Source organism: Myotis davidii, unplaced genomic scaffold (genome assembly GCF_000327345.1).
Source record: "Myotis davidii unplaced genomic scaffold, ASM32734v1 scaffold197, whole genome shotgun sequence".
Classification (NCBI taxonomy): Eukaryota; Metazoa; Chordata; class Mammalia; order Chiroptera; family Vespertilionidae; genus Myotis; species Myotis davidii.
The window spans coordinates 333,538-349,885 of record NW_006291549.1 but is presented as its reverse complement, the minus strand read 5'-3'; the positions used below and the strand labels follow the sequence as shown (position 1 = coordinate 349,885).

The window sequence follows — 16,348 nt, the reverse complement described above, 5'->3', positions numbered from 1 at the left end:
TTATACCTGCAACTTTTAATACACTGATAGGCAATATGTACAGGATAAACACTCAATAAATAAAGTCGCATATTTTTAATGTTTTCCAAAATAAATTCATCCCATTACTGTGGATAAAAAGAACACTCTGATCAGCAAATCTTTCTGGCCAGATGATAAATATTTTGGACTCTGCAGGCCATGAGATATCTGTTGCAACAGCTCCACTTCACCACTATAGCATAAAAGTAGACGAGATAAAAATTCACAAGAACAGGCAGTGAAATCTGGCCTGTGCGCTGAACTATGCAAACTCCTCCTCTAATGCAGGAAAGACTATACCCTTATAGTAAATAGGATAATGAGTGTCTTAACAATATGCTACCCATTCTAAATGCACACCTTGGTTCTCTGAGTATAATGCTGTTTTCCCAGCTTAGTAAAACCCATACAAAAAATTTGTTCACATTTTACCTGAATAATTTCAGAGTTAAATTTTGATTCCAAATGTGCTGCTCTTTCTGCTTCAATATTTTCTTCTAATTTCCTCACTCTTAGTGTAGTCGCCTGAAAACAAATTAGAAGTTTGTTTTAAATAAACATCAATATTTAAAGTGGATATGGTTGACTATAGCCTAGAATTGTAATTAACACTTTAAATTACCATGGCCTCTCTTCTTTACTTTGCAGGAGTGTAAAAGTCATGTTAAAAATTCGTGTAGCCCGCCCTGACTGGTTTGGCTCAGTGGATAGAGCATCGGCCTGCAAACTGAAAGGTCCCAAGTTCGACTGCGGTCAAAGGCATGTACTTTGGTTGCGGGCACATCCCCAGTGTGGGGTGTGCAGGAGGCAGCTGATCGATGTTTCTAACTCTCTATCCCTTTCCCTTCCTCTCTGTAAAAATCATTAAAATATATGTATTTTTAAAAATTCGTGTAGCCCAGCTGGCATGGCTCAGTGGTTGAGCATCAACCTATGAACCAGTTCGATTTCCAGTCAGGGCACAGGTTGCAGGCTCCATCCCCAGTGTGGGGCGTGCAGAAGGCAGCCAATCAATCTTTCTCTCTCATCATTGAAGTTTCTATCTCTCTCTCCCTCTACCTTCCTTTCTGAAATCAATAAAAATCTTTCTTTAATTCATGGAAAAATCATGCTCAGAAAGTCTGTTCCAGAGCTTACTTGCTTTTTCCTTTTTATTAAGGAATAATTTACATATAATAAACTACAAGTATTGAACATGTATACTTTGATGTTTTGATACACAGAGACACCCAAGAAATCACTGTCATAATCAAGACAAGAACTATTTCTATTATCCCTTGAAGATTCCTTATGGCCCTTGGTAATTCCTCCATCCAGTGCTGCCCACTGCATGCCTATCCTGAAATAGCTGCTGATCTGTTCTTTGTCACTACAGGTCAATTTACATTTTCTGGAATTTTACATAAATTGAATCATACAGCGTGAACACTTGATTATTTGCCTTTTCCCCAGCATAATTATTTTAAGATTCATTCATGTGGTTACACATAGCAATAGTTCATTCCCAGTGGTGTATCTGCTCATCTGCTGATGGGCAATGGCGCTGTTTCCAGTTTGGGAAGTTACAACTGAAACTGTTACGAGCATTTGTATGGACAGACACTTTCACTCCTCTGGGGTAAATAGTGAAGAGTGCAATGACTGGGTCAAATGGTAGGTGTATGTTTAATTTTTATGAAACTGCCAAACTGTTTTTCATATTGTTTCCTATTTTATACATCAGCACCAACACTTGACATGGTCATTTTTGTGTGTCTTTTTGGGGGGAGAGGAGGAATCCAGGGGTGGGCAAACTTTTTGACTCGGGGGCCACAGTGGGTTCTTAAACTGGACCGGAGGGCCGGAAGAAAAGCATGGATGGAGTGTTTGTGTGAACTAATATAAATTCAAAGTAAACATCATTACATAAAAGGGTACAGTCTTTTTTTTCAATAGTTTTATTCATTCCAAACGGGCCGGATTCGGCCCGCGGGCTGTAGTTTGCCCACGGATGGTTCATTCAAATAGGCATGTAATAGTATCTCATTTTAGTTTTAGTTCACATCTCCCTAATGGTTAATGACATTGAGTGTGTTTCCATGTAGATATATAGGGCGTCCCAAAAAAATGAATACACACAACAGCTGATAGCTCCAATGATGTTTTTCTTTCTTTTCAGATTTAACACCTTAGAATTAATGATTCAAATTGTGCATACATTTTTTTGAGCATAAGCAAAGAGAAATGAAAACATGTTTAAACAAAAACTTACACACAAAATGTTCATACAGCATTTTCCATAATAGCCAAAAGTGGGCACAACCTAAATGACCATCAATTGGTTGAAAGGATAAACAAACTGTGATATATCCATACAATGGAATATTACTCAGCCATAAAAAGGAATTCAGTACCAATACATGCTACAACTTACAGGAACCTCGAAAACGTATGTCAAGTGTAAGAGCTCAGACACAAAAGACCACATGTTGTATTTTGTATGGCTTCATTTATATGAAATGTCCAGAGTCAGCAAATCAACAGATACAGAAAGTGTGTTAGTTACACTTTCCTAGTAACTAGGGGCAAAGGAAAGAATGAGGAGTGTCTGCTAATGGACATGAAGTTTCTTACTGGAGTGATGAGAATATTCTGGAATTAGACAATGGCAATGCTGCATAACTTTGGGATTATACTAGAAACCACTGAATTATGTACTTTAAAAAGGTTAATGTTATGATATATGAAGTATTTCTCAATTGAAAAATAAAAATAATTCCTGAGTGTCAGAACCAAAGACAATGTCAAAGAAGTGACAGCCACTTCTCAGTTTCTGGGGGGGAAAAATGCCCTATAAGTGCTGCCTTTGAATCCTTGGAACAAGGGATCCCCATTGATTGTAGGTATAAGTTATGCATGGTACCTGCTACTACAGAGAAACTTTAACGTTTACTCAGATTTTGAAATGAGCATTACCTGAGGTGGATCCAATACCAGTACAAAAAAGAAAAAATAATGTAAACACCACAAGATAAAGTTTCTGTCCTTAAAGAATTATAGTCGACTTTCTCAGTCTTCAGTATGCTTGTTTTGGGTTCTATGAGTTAGAAGAAGTCTAACCAGTCACAAGAAAACAGCCCATAGACATTGAGAATAAAGGATTAGAACCAGAAAGGCAGGTAGAGGGAAGAAACCAGTTTAACAAAGCTAATATATTTTTTTAGATTTCAAAAAGCATATACATAAGTTTCTCTATCAAAATAGTAGTCTTATATTTTATTAAAATATGGAATATTCAGTTACTCCATGATAAAAGAATCAACAGTCTTCTTTTCATTTTTTATGTATATGTTGTGTCATATTAATTAGTCACCTAATTTTCACTCCAAGTCAAGAATGGGTTGTTTTTCCTGTGCCGGTCTACCAAAACAAAATGGGTTGAAATAATAAATGAGAGGTCATATCTTTATTTTCAGACTTTCCTACTTTGAATGAAATAGCCAGAAGAAAATGAGTTTTAAAAATGTTTATTATTACTAAAACTATCAATTCATCAGTGAGGAAAGCAAAAATATATTCAAATCTTTAAGCTAAGTCATTCCAAAAGTGGGTTTTGTGGATAGACATTATTAAGTTAAAGCAGCCCTGCTAATAAATGTATTTTTAAATCTTCTAGTCTGGTGAATTAATCCTTATATCCAGCAGAGGGTGCTAGAGGAACATCAACATGCTATTCACAAAATGTTTTTCCCAATAATACTGCCTAAGATTAAGCAGCACAACAATCATAAACTGTCTCATCAGTATCCAATCCTAATGTAATCAACAAAGTAAGGGCATAAAACATAATGGAAGTCATATTAAAACACAAAATCCAACACAAATTCATATATACCACAAGTCAATTTAGCTATATAAAGGTTTGCCTGTAATACAAGTATTACACTATACATGTCTGTTCCCTAACACTATGCACAGCAGAGTTACTTATATAACACAACAGTCACATAATTTATTCTTCATTCGCTGGTTCTGATGTCCTTTCCTACTGCAATGTACTGCCAAGAGATTTTTATTTCAGTAAATACTAAATGTTCACCATACCTTTTTTTTTATGACATGTCTCATTAAATCACACTAAGCCCAATTAGGTAATCTGCACTTAAGAAAACTGAGTATTCATTATCTGAATACGGAAATACAGAGATTGATGTCTCCTGTCCAACCCTGTGGTACATGTTGTCTTAGCATAACACAGGGCATGAGCTGCAGGCTCCAATTCAGCAACAGAATTAACCAAATATATTGAGACATTTGTTCTCCACACATTTGTTCCCATGGCTCCCATGGACCTGTTCCAAAGTTTCACAAAAGTTATGAAAACATGTGTACAATGCATTTGCTGAAAGGCTGGACCAAAAAAAAGCACCTACTACATTATTTTCTCCTCAAATAGAACATACCCAGCTCAGAGGATATATGTGAACTGAAAAGAATTAGTCAAGCAGTAAAACTCTGATATACAAAATTTAGTCCACTAAAATGGACGAGAAAAATGGGATCCTGCTTCCTGCTCATCGCCGCCTCCACAAGCTCCCTGGAATCCTTGCAACCAACCCCACTAGCATGTCTCAGGCGGAGTCTCACAAAGTCGCTGAGGATGTTAAAGCACAAGACCAAGCCCTCAGACAAGGAGATGCTTGTTCACCTACCGCCACTACAAACAAGCCACTGGATGCTGGACCTCCAAGGCAAGGCCAAGTGGGAAACCTGAAATGAGCTGAAAGGGGCTTCCAAGGAAGATGCCATGAAAGCTTACATCATAAGCTTTTATTTACAAATTAAAAAGGAAAAAAGAAAACTAAAGAAGAAATATGGAATACAGGGACTGGATCTGGCTGTCAGCCACACTTTTCCTCTAAACTGATACCATGCCTTGTTTTTCTCACACCATAGATTAAGTGAAATAATGAAATACACCCTCTTTCTCAATGCTGTCCAGGATACGAGTCTAACAGATTAGGGGCGGAAATGGTTACTCATCTTGCTGAGTCATTTAGATCAATTAAAAGTGCATTTAAAAATATAGAAAGTAAAAATAGGGAAGGAAATATCATACAAGTACCAACTAGTTAGGAATTTCTCTGTAGTATATGAGGTGGCACTGTTTCCAAACAGTTGCACAAAGTTTACCCCAGAATGTCAACAGCTATCTAAATAGAAAGTGGCTGTGTATTTAACTGTTTTTCCAGATTTTATCACCTGCTATTTCCATTAATGGACATTTTTGCAAATAACCAATATGGTAATAATCCATATTCAAAAAGATGATTCTAAGAGACTTACTCATCACAGACTAAGTCTATAATGGTTACTTTAGTGGTAAGGATATTTTGTTATATTTTAGTGACCATAACTAATTTATTATATGTGCATTAATAAGTAATTATAATACTTATTCCCTACCTATGTATGGGGAAAAGTGTAGTTACTGCACTTTAAGCCCTTAAACTGAAGATATCAAGGGATTTTTATTATCAAAAAAGACTTTTATTACCAAAGTCTCTAAGTAATTTAACAAGTACTTGAAAAACAGAAGCACCATGGTATCATGCCACTTAACCTGACTCATAAATGGGGGGTGGGAAAGGGTTATAACTAAGAATAATCTATGGGTCCTTTACTATTTATCATCCTTGTCCTAATCAAAGAACTTAAAAAGGAATATTTGTTATTCAATTAGTCTGACCTTTAATATGGACTCTTTTTTTAAGCACTGATATTGCTAAGTGGCACATCTACAAAAGAGAGTGTACTTACATTAACATCATTGATTATATCAATCCTATAACTGAATATTAATATGCCACACTTTTCAAAGAAGTGTCATGTGTATTTTGTCATTTGACACAACAATATGCTATGTTTTATAAAACAGGTCAATAAAATATAGCACATAATATTTTAAACCTTTATAAGGAATTCTTATTTGAAGATTTGGATATTTTTAAAAGTAGCTCTCTTATTTTGCATGTAGCCAGCACAATATATGAGAAAAACAATTCTAGTGAGGAGAAAATTAATGCGTCTTTTGTGACTTGGAACTGCTGTGTAAAAGTGAATAGCTGACCTCCAGATCAGGGAAATCCAATCCACTGAACTCTACCTTCACAGAAATCCAAATATGTTATATTTATTTTCAATCCCATCAAGCAAATACTACTCTACAAAAATGTTTAGAAGATTATTAAAAACAAATGAACAGGTTTGCAACTTTTCATGATCATCTCATTGATATTTACTATACAGGTAACCAAAACAGAAAATGGAACATTTAAATAGTACCTACCATATGCTAGATCCCATACTAGATCCTCAGCTCTTATCATGAGGCCAAAAGGGGTGCTGACACACCTATAAGCACTTCCATTACAAATAAGAAAAAAAGATCTGTGTCACAAATGAAAACTGATTTGCCTCTAAGGGACATTCCTTATAATTCTCTGCCATAAATTACAATTAATTTGTAACTTTTATTAATGGCCAAATCACACTTGTTTTCCAGAATCCTGTAGGTTATTTTTTATAAATAGGCTCACTTAAAGCACTCCTCACTCTAAAATTACATAGCAATCTCAAGAAACAGCTGAGTGTACAGATATTCAGAGCGCTATGTGCCGATGGGCCTTAACCATGGTTAACTGTGCGGTTAGAGGAGAGAAACCTGTCCGTCACTGAGGATGGCAAATAATCAGAGCCTTAAGAGTTTCAGAATGGACATATGAAGGCAGCAGGATGACTACAGCAATAAATTGGAGAACACAGCAACTTTTTTTATTCACAAGAAATGAGTAATGAAATATACCGCTCAAATTGTAAAATAGGGGGAGGGTGGAAGAGGACATAGACGGGAATAAATGGCAATGAAAATAGATAGGGAGATAGATAGATAGATAGATAGATAGATAGATAGATAGATATAGATAGATAGATAGATAGATAGATAGATAGATAGATAGATAGATGATAGATAGATACAAAGAAAAGTAGTTTAATAGGGGGAAAAGTTTTCTATTAGTTTTAGGTATAAAAACCTGGTAATAAAACTAGGAAATTTCAGGAACAGACTTCATAGACCACAAATTCTCATTAGCATGGTAATTAATTTGGCATCTTTACAAATCATTTTTAAAAACCTTTTCTGGCAACAAAAACTTAAGCATTTAACACATTTTTTAATGAGTTTACAATCTGATAACCCATTATAAACACAAATATGAAAATGTACAATACTTATAAGCACAATTATATAAACCAAGTGATTTCATCATTTACCCACTTTATTGCTAGTAATCAACACAAATAGGTTTTTAAAAATAATTCCTACAAACACATGCTGGCTTTACAAAGATGAATCCCATGAAGTTGCCTTCATGGACAATATGAAAAGTAAGATTCATTTTTCTTTTCCTTTTTCACTTGAGTGGAGTATACAGGTAGAGAAGACAGCTACATTTTACCCTTTATATTACTACAATATAGACTATGACTGACAGAAGCAATTCGGCACTTATTTGCAAAGACTTTTCTCTCCGCTATAATCTTCACAAGATCTTCTGTTCTCTCAGAATTAGGTTTGCATCTTCTCTTTTCTCTTTTCTTATTGAGTTAAGCTTATTTCCCATGATAAAAAAAAAAAAATACCTCCCCTAGTTGTAGGAAGGTTTATAAAAGCCATGGGTATTTCTTTTTGCAGTTCACTTTTCCCTTGGTTCTGGGGATCCAGCACCACATTTATGAAATTGGATTGGGAGTTTGTTTGCTTTTTTAATTTAAGAAACCATTGATTCATGTTAGGATGATTAAGCCACACAATCGTATTTACCGTATCAGATTTAAAATATATATGAACTTCTTTGGTCCAAGCACATAAAGAAATCACTCTTTTATGAAATGCAACTATTGAAAAGCTTCACTAAAGTTTAAAATATTTATTAGACTAAATGTCTACTATATTTGTTGCTTTAGCCTGGTATTACTGACATTATATAATGTATTCTAGTTAATTAAAATTTTAACAATTTTCCTTCTCTATTATTATCCCATAATCCTTTTTTAAAAATACCACTGCAGCCCTGATGGTGTGGTTCAGTGGGTAAGTGTCAACCCATGAACCAAGAGGTCACCGGTTTGATTCCGGTCAGGGCATATGCCTGGGTTGTGGGCTTGATCCCCAGTAGAGGGTGTGCAGGAGACAGCCAATTAATGTTTCTTTCTCATCAATTTTTCTATCTCCCTATCCCTCTCTCTTCTTCTCTCTCTCTCTCAAAAAAAAAATCAATAAAAACCTTTTTTTTAGATACCACTGACAATTTCTTAAGTACCTAGAATTACTAGTAGTTAATGTCTCCACAATTGAATATAAAAACCAGAATTAAATGCTCTTCAAAAATTTACCTTCTCGCCGAAACCGGTTTGGCTCAGTGGATAGAGCGTCGGCTTGTGGACTGAAAGGTCCCAGGTTCGATTCCGGTCAAGGGCATGTACCTGGGTTGCGGGCACATCCCCAGTGGTGGGTGTGCAGGAGGCAGCTGATTGATGTTTCTAACTCTATCTCTCTCCGTCTCTCTCCCTTCCTCTCTGTAAAAAATCAATAAAATATATTTAAAAAAAAAAAAAAATTTACCTTCTCCTTTATTATGTCATCATCTGGACAAATAGCCAATACAAAATATATTCCCTAAAATATCAAGTAAACTTTTTAAGGGTGAAGAATCATAGATAGGTCAAAGGACTATACCTGTCTATTTATAAAATTCTTATAAAATGAATAAAAGAGACTATCTGGATTACCCTCAAAACTTCAAATTCTTCAAAAGCAGAGACCAGGTAATAGTAAAAGTATTTACAGAGTAGCTTAAAAAAAAAAAGCATACACACATAAAATAAAACTACCCTGAAACAATTTCATATTTGCAACATCAATCAATAAAAAAAAAATTGGGGCAAGTAAATATTTTGTAAGGAATAAATCAATACTAACTTATAAAAACAAATCCTAAAGTTTAGGCATTAGATATTTCCTCAATGGAGTCTAAATTAGCTTACCACGCATTTTATCAACAAAAAAGAAATCACTGTTACCTAGTACTTTTTCACACCTCTAAGACAATTAAAATGTGTTCAGTGATGATCAGAGGGTTTTCCAGCATCCTAATGTGACTTCTAAATGATTTTCTTAAATTCTAAGTATATTCAGAACTTTAACTCTATTCCTTTTTTTTTGAATATTGAATACCTTTATTTAAGACTTCTGGAAAATGAGGTCTGTGTAGACATTCAGAGCCAGGCAACAGCAAGAACTTCTAGCACACACTGGGCTCTGTTCATCGTGCTGCAGCCCATTCTTCCCGTGTGAAAACCTTCCTCATCAGCTCCAGTGCTTTCTATTCTAACAACCCAGCACCATGGTGTCCTTCAGGCCCCTTCTGACAGCTCATTGTGCCACATTCATAGAAAACACCCAATATGAGGACACATGCTCCCTTCGTATCAAATTTTGGAGAACGTCTGTAGGTTCTATGTAATTAAATGCTGTGAAGAGCTTATGTTCTTAATAGCACGACTATGGTCTCGTCCCCAAAAGATGGGAGAAATATTTAACCTGTTTAAATATTTCTACTGTTACACCAGGACACTAAATCTCAAGAGAGATAAGGGGTCACACAGCCAAAAAGTTACATGTGAGGCTTCTTATGCAGGGCTACGCCTAGTGATGGGATCTTGAATCAATACCAAACCTGTTGCTTCACCTGTAAAATTAGAGAATAGTATCAACTTCATAGAGTTGTGAGAATTAAAAGATGAATAGAAAGCAACTGCTACACTGCCCTTTTACCATCAGCACTTCGGTACTGCTCTAACTTCTGTGATGATGCACGGACACATGGCTGCCACAAGTTATAGAAGACTATTTGTGCGTTGTAAAGAGTAGAGTGATAGTTGGTATAAGTCAGTTAAAATATCAGCACCACAGCATTCCAGTTGCAATGACTTGGACCTGTAGTCTCAACATGAGCTTAGAACTCAGGCCGCTGCACCCCCACAGGTGTTGAAGACAAATTCCCCAGGCCCAAAGTTGGTCTGGGACCAGCTCTTACCCCAAACCTGCTACAAAGTGGCCGTGGCCCAACTCCGCCAGACTAAGAAGCCAGAGAGTCCCTCTATGCCTTTTTTTTTAATAGGCCATCCACAAACTACATATTTTAAATGATTATGTAAAATATGATGATATATTACTGAATTTATTGGCCTGAAAAATGTTCAACACAAGTGACGAGTAAGCTAACAAATATTATTTAGAATATAATCTCATTTTTATTGGTTCTCTAACCTTACGTAAAATTAGACCATGTGTGATAAGAATGTGAATAATTTTATCTTTGCCAAGTTCACATTTGACTTTATATACCCCACACCCACTTTCCCCTATTATTGACATCCTACATTCATATGATACAAATAACCCCTTAAAAATGGACAGTGGAGCTAAAGAGATATTTCTCCAACAATATACAAATGACCAATAATCACATAAAATGATATTCAACATCATTAGTCATTGGAGAGATGCAAATCACGAAGTGTAAAATGGTACCACTGCTGTGCAAAATGGTCTGATAGTTCCTCAAAAAGCTAAACATGGAGTTAGCACATGATCCAGTAATTCCACTCCTAACTATATATCCAAGAGAACTGAAAACATGTCCACACAAAAACTTGTACACAAATGTACACAGAGATATTACTCATAATAGCCAAAAGGTAGAAACAACACAAATGTCCATCAACTGATGAAGCAATAAACAAAATGTGGTATACAATACAATGGAATATTATTCAGTAATAAAAAAGAATAAAGTACTGCTATATGATACAATATGGATGAATCCCGAAAACATCATGCTAAGTGAAAAAAGTCCATAACAAATTACCAAATATTGCATGATTCCATTAATATGAAATATCCAAAATAGGCAAATCTATAAAAGAAAAACGTAGATTAATGATTTATAAATGCAGAAAGTAGATTAATGGTTGCTTAGGGTTGAGAGAGAAGGGGAAATAGGAGAGTCATGGCTATTTGGTATGGAGTTTCTTATTGAGGTGAAAACATTCTAAAAATAAATATAGTGACAGTTGCACAACTCTGTGAATATACTAAAAAACACTGAATGATACACTATAAATAAGTTAATTTGTAGCATGTAAACTATAACTCCAAGTTGTTGGGGGTTTTTAATATCATCAATATGACAAGTTTAACTTCCAGGCATCTACCTGCACCCCAAATAGCCAGAAAATACCTCTCCAGAACCACTGCACTAACTGGAGGTTTATTATCTGGAGAGTGTGACTCTGAACCAGAGGCCCATGGACAGAGAGATACACAGGGAGGGGGCAAGGAGAGGGGTACACAAGACTGAAACCACGGCAAAGTCTGCTACTGAACAACATGATACCCAGACTCTCCCTCCATTTCCTTCTTCCATTTTATAACCACCAAAAGCGAAACTAGCAGATCACCCTTTGCAGAAACTAAAGAAACAGAGAAAAGACCTATATAACTCATAACATTTCAAAATTTCCCAATGAAATATTTGGCACACATCTCCTTATCGTCCCTACATTAAGACTTCCTAAGATCAATACTCACATATTCAACTGCCTACTCAACATCTCCACTTGGATGTCTAATGAGCATGTCAGTTTACATATCTAAAACCAAACTCCTCTCTCCCTAATCTACTCCACTTGCATTCTTTGCCAGCTGAGTAAAGGGTAATGTTATTTGCAGCTTGCTCAGAGATATAGCGACATAGAAATAGAAATATATTTACCCTTTGCTGTAAATATTTTTCGCATTTATCTTTGTCTTTAGTGGAGGGTTTCACTTACATATGATATTAATTTTCATAGTCAAAGCCATAAATCTATTTCTTTATTACTTTGTTCCACTGCGTTTTATGATTAGTAGTAAATCACATAGCACTAAGAGAACAGAGAAAATTAATCCCAATTTTCTTCTTCTTAGTTTAACATCATTTTTAATATTTCACTCTTTTTAATCCAACTGGAATTTATTTTAGACTATGATGTAAGATAGGAATCTAATTTTATTTTGTACCAAATGGTTAACCAATTGTTTCAACATGATTCACTGAATAATCTGTCGTATCCTAACAGATTGAAATATCTTAATATACTAAATTTTTTTATCCGACAGGGGGTAGAACTTGCAACCTATGTATGTACCCTGATCAGGAATTGAACCTGAAATCTTTTGATGTACGAGATGACACTCCAACAAACTGAGCCACCTGGCCAAGGCTTAATATATTAGATTTTTATAAATATCTTACAAATCTACTATTGGCCTTTCAATTCTGTTCTATTGGTTTGTTCTTACAAACTATTGAATGGGAGAAGATATTTGCCAGTGAAATATCTCATAAGGGGTTAACATCCAAAATTTATAAAGAACTTATAAAACTCAACACCCCATAAAAACAAACAATCCAATTAAAAAGCGGAGAGAGGACTTATACTTCTCCAAAGAGGACATACAGATGGCCAATAGACATATGAAAAAATGCTCAATGTCACTAGTCATCGGAGAAATGCAAATTAAAACTACCAGATATCATCTCACACCTGTCAGAATGGATATCATCAATAAATCAGCAAAAAACAAGTGATGTGAAGAAAAGAAAACCCTCGTGCACTGTTGGTAGGACTGCAGATTGGTACAGCCACTATCGAAAACAATATGAAGGTTCCTCAAAAAAATTAAAAATGACCCAGCAATTCCATTTCTGGGTATATTTGCAAAGAGACCCTAAACACTAATTTGAAAGAATATATGCACCCCTATGTTCACTGCAGGATTATTACAATAGCCGAGATATGGAAGCATCCCGAGTGCTCATCAGTAGACCAGTGGATAAAAATGTGGAGGTACATATATGCAATGGAATATTACTTGACCATAAAAATAAAATGAAATTTTACCATTTGCAATAGCATGAAAAACTTAGTGGGTATTATGCTAAGTGAGTAAAGTCAGACAGAGAAAGGCAAGTACCATATGATTTCAATTATATGTAGAATCTAAAAAAAAAAAAAATTAAATGAACAAACAAAATTGAAACAGATTCATGGATACAGAGAACAGACCAATGATTGCCAGAAAGGAGGAGGGGTGGGGCCTGGGTAAAAGAAGGTGAAGGGGTCTAGAAGTAAAGAAGTAAATTGGTAGTTACAAAATAGTCACAGGGATTTAAAGTATAACATAGGAAATATAACCAATAATACTGTAATAACTATGTATGGCACCAGGTAGGGACTTGAAATATCAGAGGTATCACTTTATAAAGTAGATATGGTTGTCTAACCCCTATGCTGTACATCTGAAATGAATTAAAAAATAAGACTAAATCTAAACTGTAATTAAAAAACAAAAATTTTTAAAAGTAGTACTAATGAAAAATAGACAGTCTAGTCTTGAAGTTATTGTACTTTTTGGCCACACAACAATCTTTTCCCTTTTTATGGTACCAGCACCCTGATTTTCTCTGTAAGAATGTATTTGGGCTTTAATTTTAGTAGAACTGAGAGGGATTTATTTGGGGCAAATGACTTCTTTCAATCAAATGCTCTCTTCCTGGATTTTGTAACTTTTGAATAAAGTTACTTTTGAGTGAAAATTATTGATACCAGTTTACCCCAAATTCATCCATCTTTTCTGCTTCAGAGACCCTTAGAGAAGGTCTGGGGCTCATGCTTTCTGAGCTTGATTCCTCACAGTGTGCCTTCTGATCCTGTGAATAAGATTCCCATATTCTTCCACTGAAGTCCCTTCTTTAGTTAACCAAAGTTGGTTTCTGTTGCATATAACCAAAAATGACAACTGATATGTCACTGAAGCTTTACAGTATGTATTCACTTCTGATAATATAAGTCCCCACTCATAAATAATCAAAATGTTTTAATATTCTCATCTGGCTCTTTAGTCTTTCACATGAATTTCAGAATCTGTCTTCCCAAAATAATTCCATTAAAGTTTTCGTTCGAACAGCTTTAACCCATAATATAAGCTGGGGACAATTTTTGTCTTTACAAGGTTAAATGTCCATAAAATGTCTTGCCATTTTCTTTTAAGACTATCAGTTAAATTTCATAATTTTTAATGTATTTGTTCTTAATTGTATTACTATTTTGTCACTGTGGTGAAAAAAACTTTTTTAGTATTTTATTTTCTGATTATTGCTAGTATGTAATAATCCTTTATAATAAAAGCCTAATATGCAAATTGTCCCCTTGAGCAGTTGTCTGACCGAGACTGAGGGGACAGGCCAGGCTGAGGGACCCAGGACAGACAGCAGGTGGAGACAGGGAGTTCGACCACTCGCTATGACGTGCACTGACCACCAGGGGATAGCATGGAACATGGCAGGCGTCGGGGACACGGTGCTGGCAGCAGGCAGCAGCAGAAGTGCTACAGGCCCCAATGGGCCCAAATGAGAGTGGGACCGAGACGGGATGGTGGAGCAGGTGAGCAGGTGACGCCAGGCCAAGGCAGGGTGCCAGGAGGGGCTGTGGGGCTATGGGGCTGTGAGGCTGGGGGCGCAAGCTGGGGCCCAATCTCTGCAGGCCAACCTGAGGGACCCCATACAAGCATGAATTCATGCACCGGGCCTCTAGTATAAACATAATTATTATCATACTAGAGGCCCGGTGCATGAAAATTCATGCACTGGAGGGGGGGTCCCTCAGCCCAGCCTGCCCCTTCACAGTCCGGGAGCCCTCCGGGGGGGGAGGCGACCTGGTGATCAGAGGAAGGCGACGTCCCATCACACCTCTGCTGCTCCCACTGCCAGCAGTGCAAGCCTCGGCCGACCCTGGTTACCTGAGTCTCAGGTGGTCCTGGGTGGCTGGAGGGCTGTGGGGACTGAGCGCTGCCATCTTGTGGCTGTGGGTGCCGCCATCTTTGAGGGAGTGGCAGTCAATTAGCATATTCCCTCCTTATTGGCTATAGGCACTGCCATATTTGAGGGCGAGGCAGTCAATTACCATATTCCCTCCTTATTGGCTGTGGGCACTGCCATCTTTGTGATGGAATGAGAGTCAATTAGCATATTCCCTCTTTATTACATAGGACTAGAGGCCCGGTACACAAAATTCATGCACTCAGGAAGTCCCTCAGCCCAGCCTGCACCCTCTTGCCCTCCAGGAGCCCTTAGAGGATGTCCAACTGACGGTTTAGGCCCACTCCCCTTAGAGCCTGGCTTCTGGCTGAGCTGCACTCCTCCTGTGGAAGTGCACTGACCACCAGGGGGCAGCTCCTGTATTGAGCATCTGCCCCCGGGTGGTCAGTCCGCATCATAGCAACCAGTCGTTCCGCCATTTGGTTGATGTGTATATGAGCCTTTTATTATATAGGATATTATTTTCTTTCTGGCCTCCTAGCTAAATATTCTTACTAGCATTAATAATTTTAAAGTTAATTTTCTTGACTATTAAAGGTTATAAATATATCTATAATAATAAAAATCAGACCTCCTTCTTTCTAAAAATTGTAATTCTTATTGCTGTTCTTGCCTTTATATATTTCTTTGGTTAAAATTCCCAAAACAAAATTAAATGACACAGTATGTTTAATGAGAGTACCTGTAGCATTTTATCAGCAAATACTCTTTATAAAGGTTTCTTTTCCTAATAATAGTTGTAAGTTATGTTAGGAAAACTTCTATACTTAGTAAAAACAATTTTTTTTTTTACCTTTTTTTGGTTAATTCTCATCCAAGGATATTTTTCTATTGACTTTTAGAAGGAGTGGAAAGGAGGGGGAGACACAGAGAGAGAAACATCGATGTCAGAGAGACACATCAATTGGTTGTCTCCTGCACCCTGCATGCACCTGACCAGGGCCAGAGATGGAGCCTATAACCCAGACATGTGCCCTTGACTGGAATTGAACCCAGGAGCCTTCAGTCCATTGTCTGACACTCTATCTACTGAGCCAAACCAGCAAGGGCTATCTAGTAAAATATTTAATTTCCCACCAAGCAAAAGGGAATTTTAAAAAGAAGTCGAATTAACAAATAAATTCAATCTCTCTCAAGATTAATTAAAATGTTTATCAGTAGCTAGTCCTAACCGGTTTGGCTCAGTGGATAGCACGTCGGCCTGCGGACTCAAGGGTCCCAAGTTCGATTTCGGTCAAGGGCATGTACGTTGGTTGTGGGCACATCCCCAGTAGGGGGTGTGCATGAGGCAGCTGATCGAT

The 16,348-nt window shown here is 36.7% G+C and overlaps 1 protein-coding gene across 1 annotated transcript in view; it reads right to left on the bottom strand.

The window, feature by feature from the left end:
* Positions 1-16,348, bottom strand: part of CCDC171 (coiled-coil domain containing 171) — a 188,511-nt gene that overhangs the window by 130,788 nt on the left and 41,375 nt on the right. Inside the window, exon 8 of the mRNA XM_015564717.1 lies at positions 454-546. Coding sequence (XP_015420203.1) covers positions 454-546 — 93 coding nt within the window. The remainder of the gene's footprint in view (positions 1-453; positions 547-16,348) is intronic.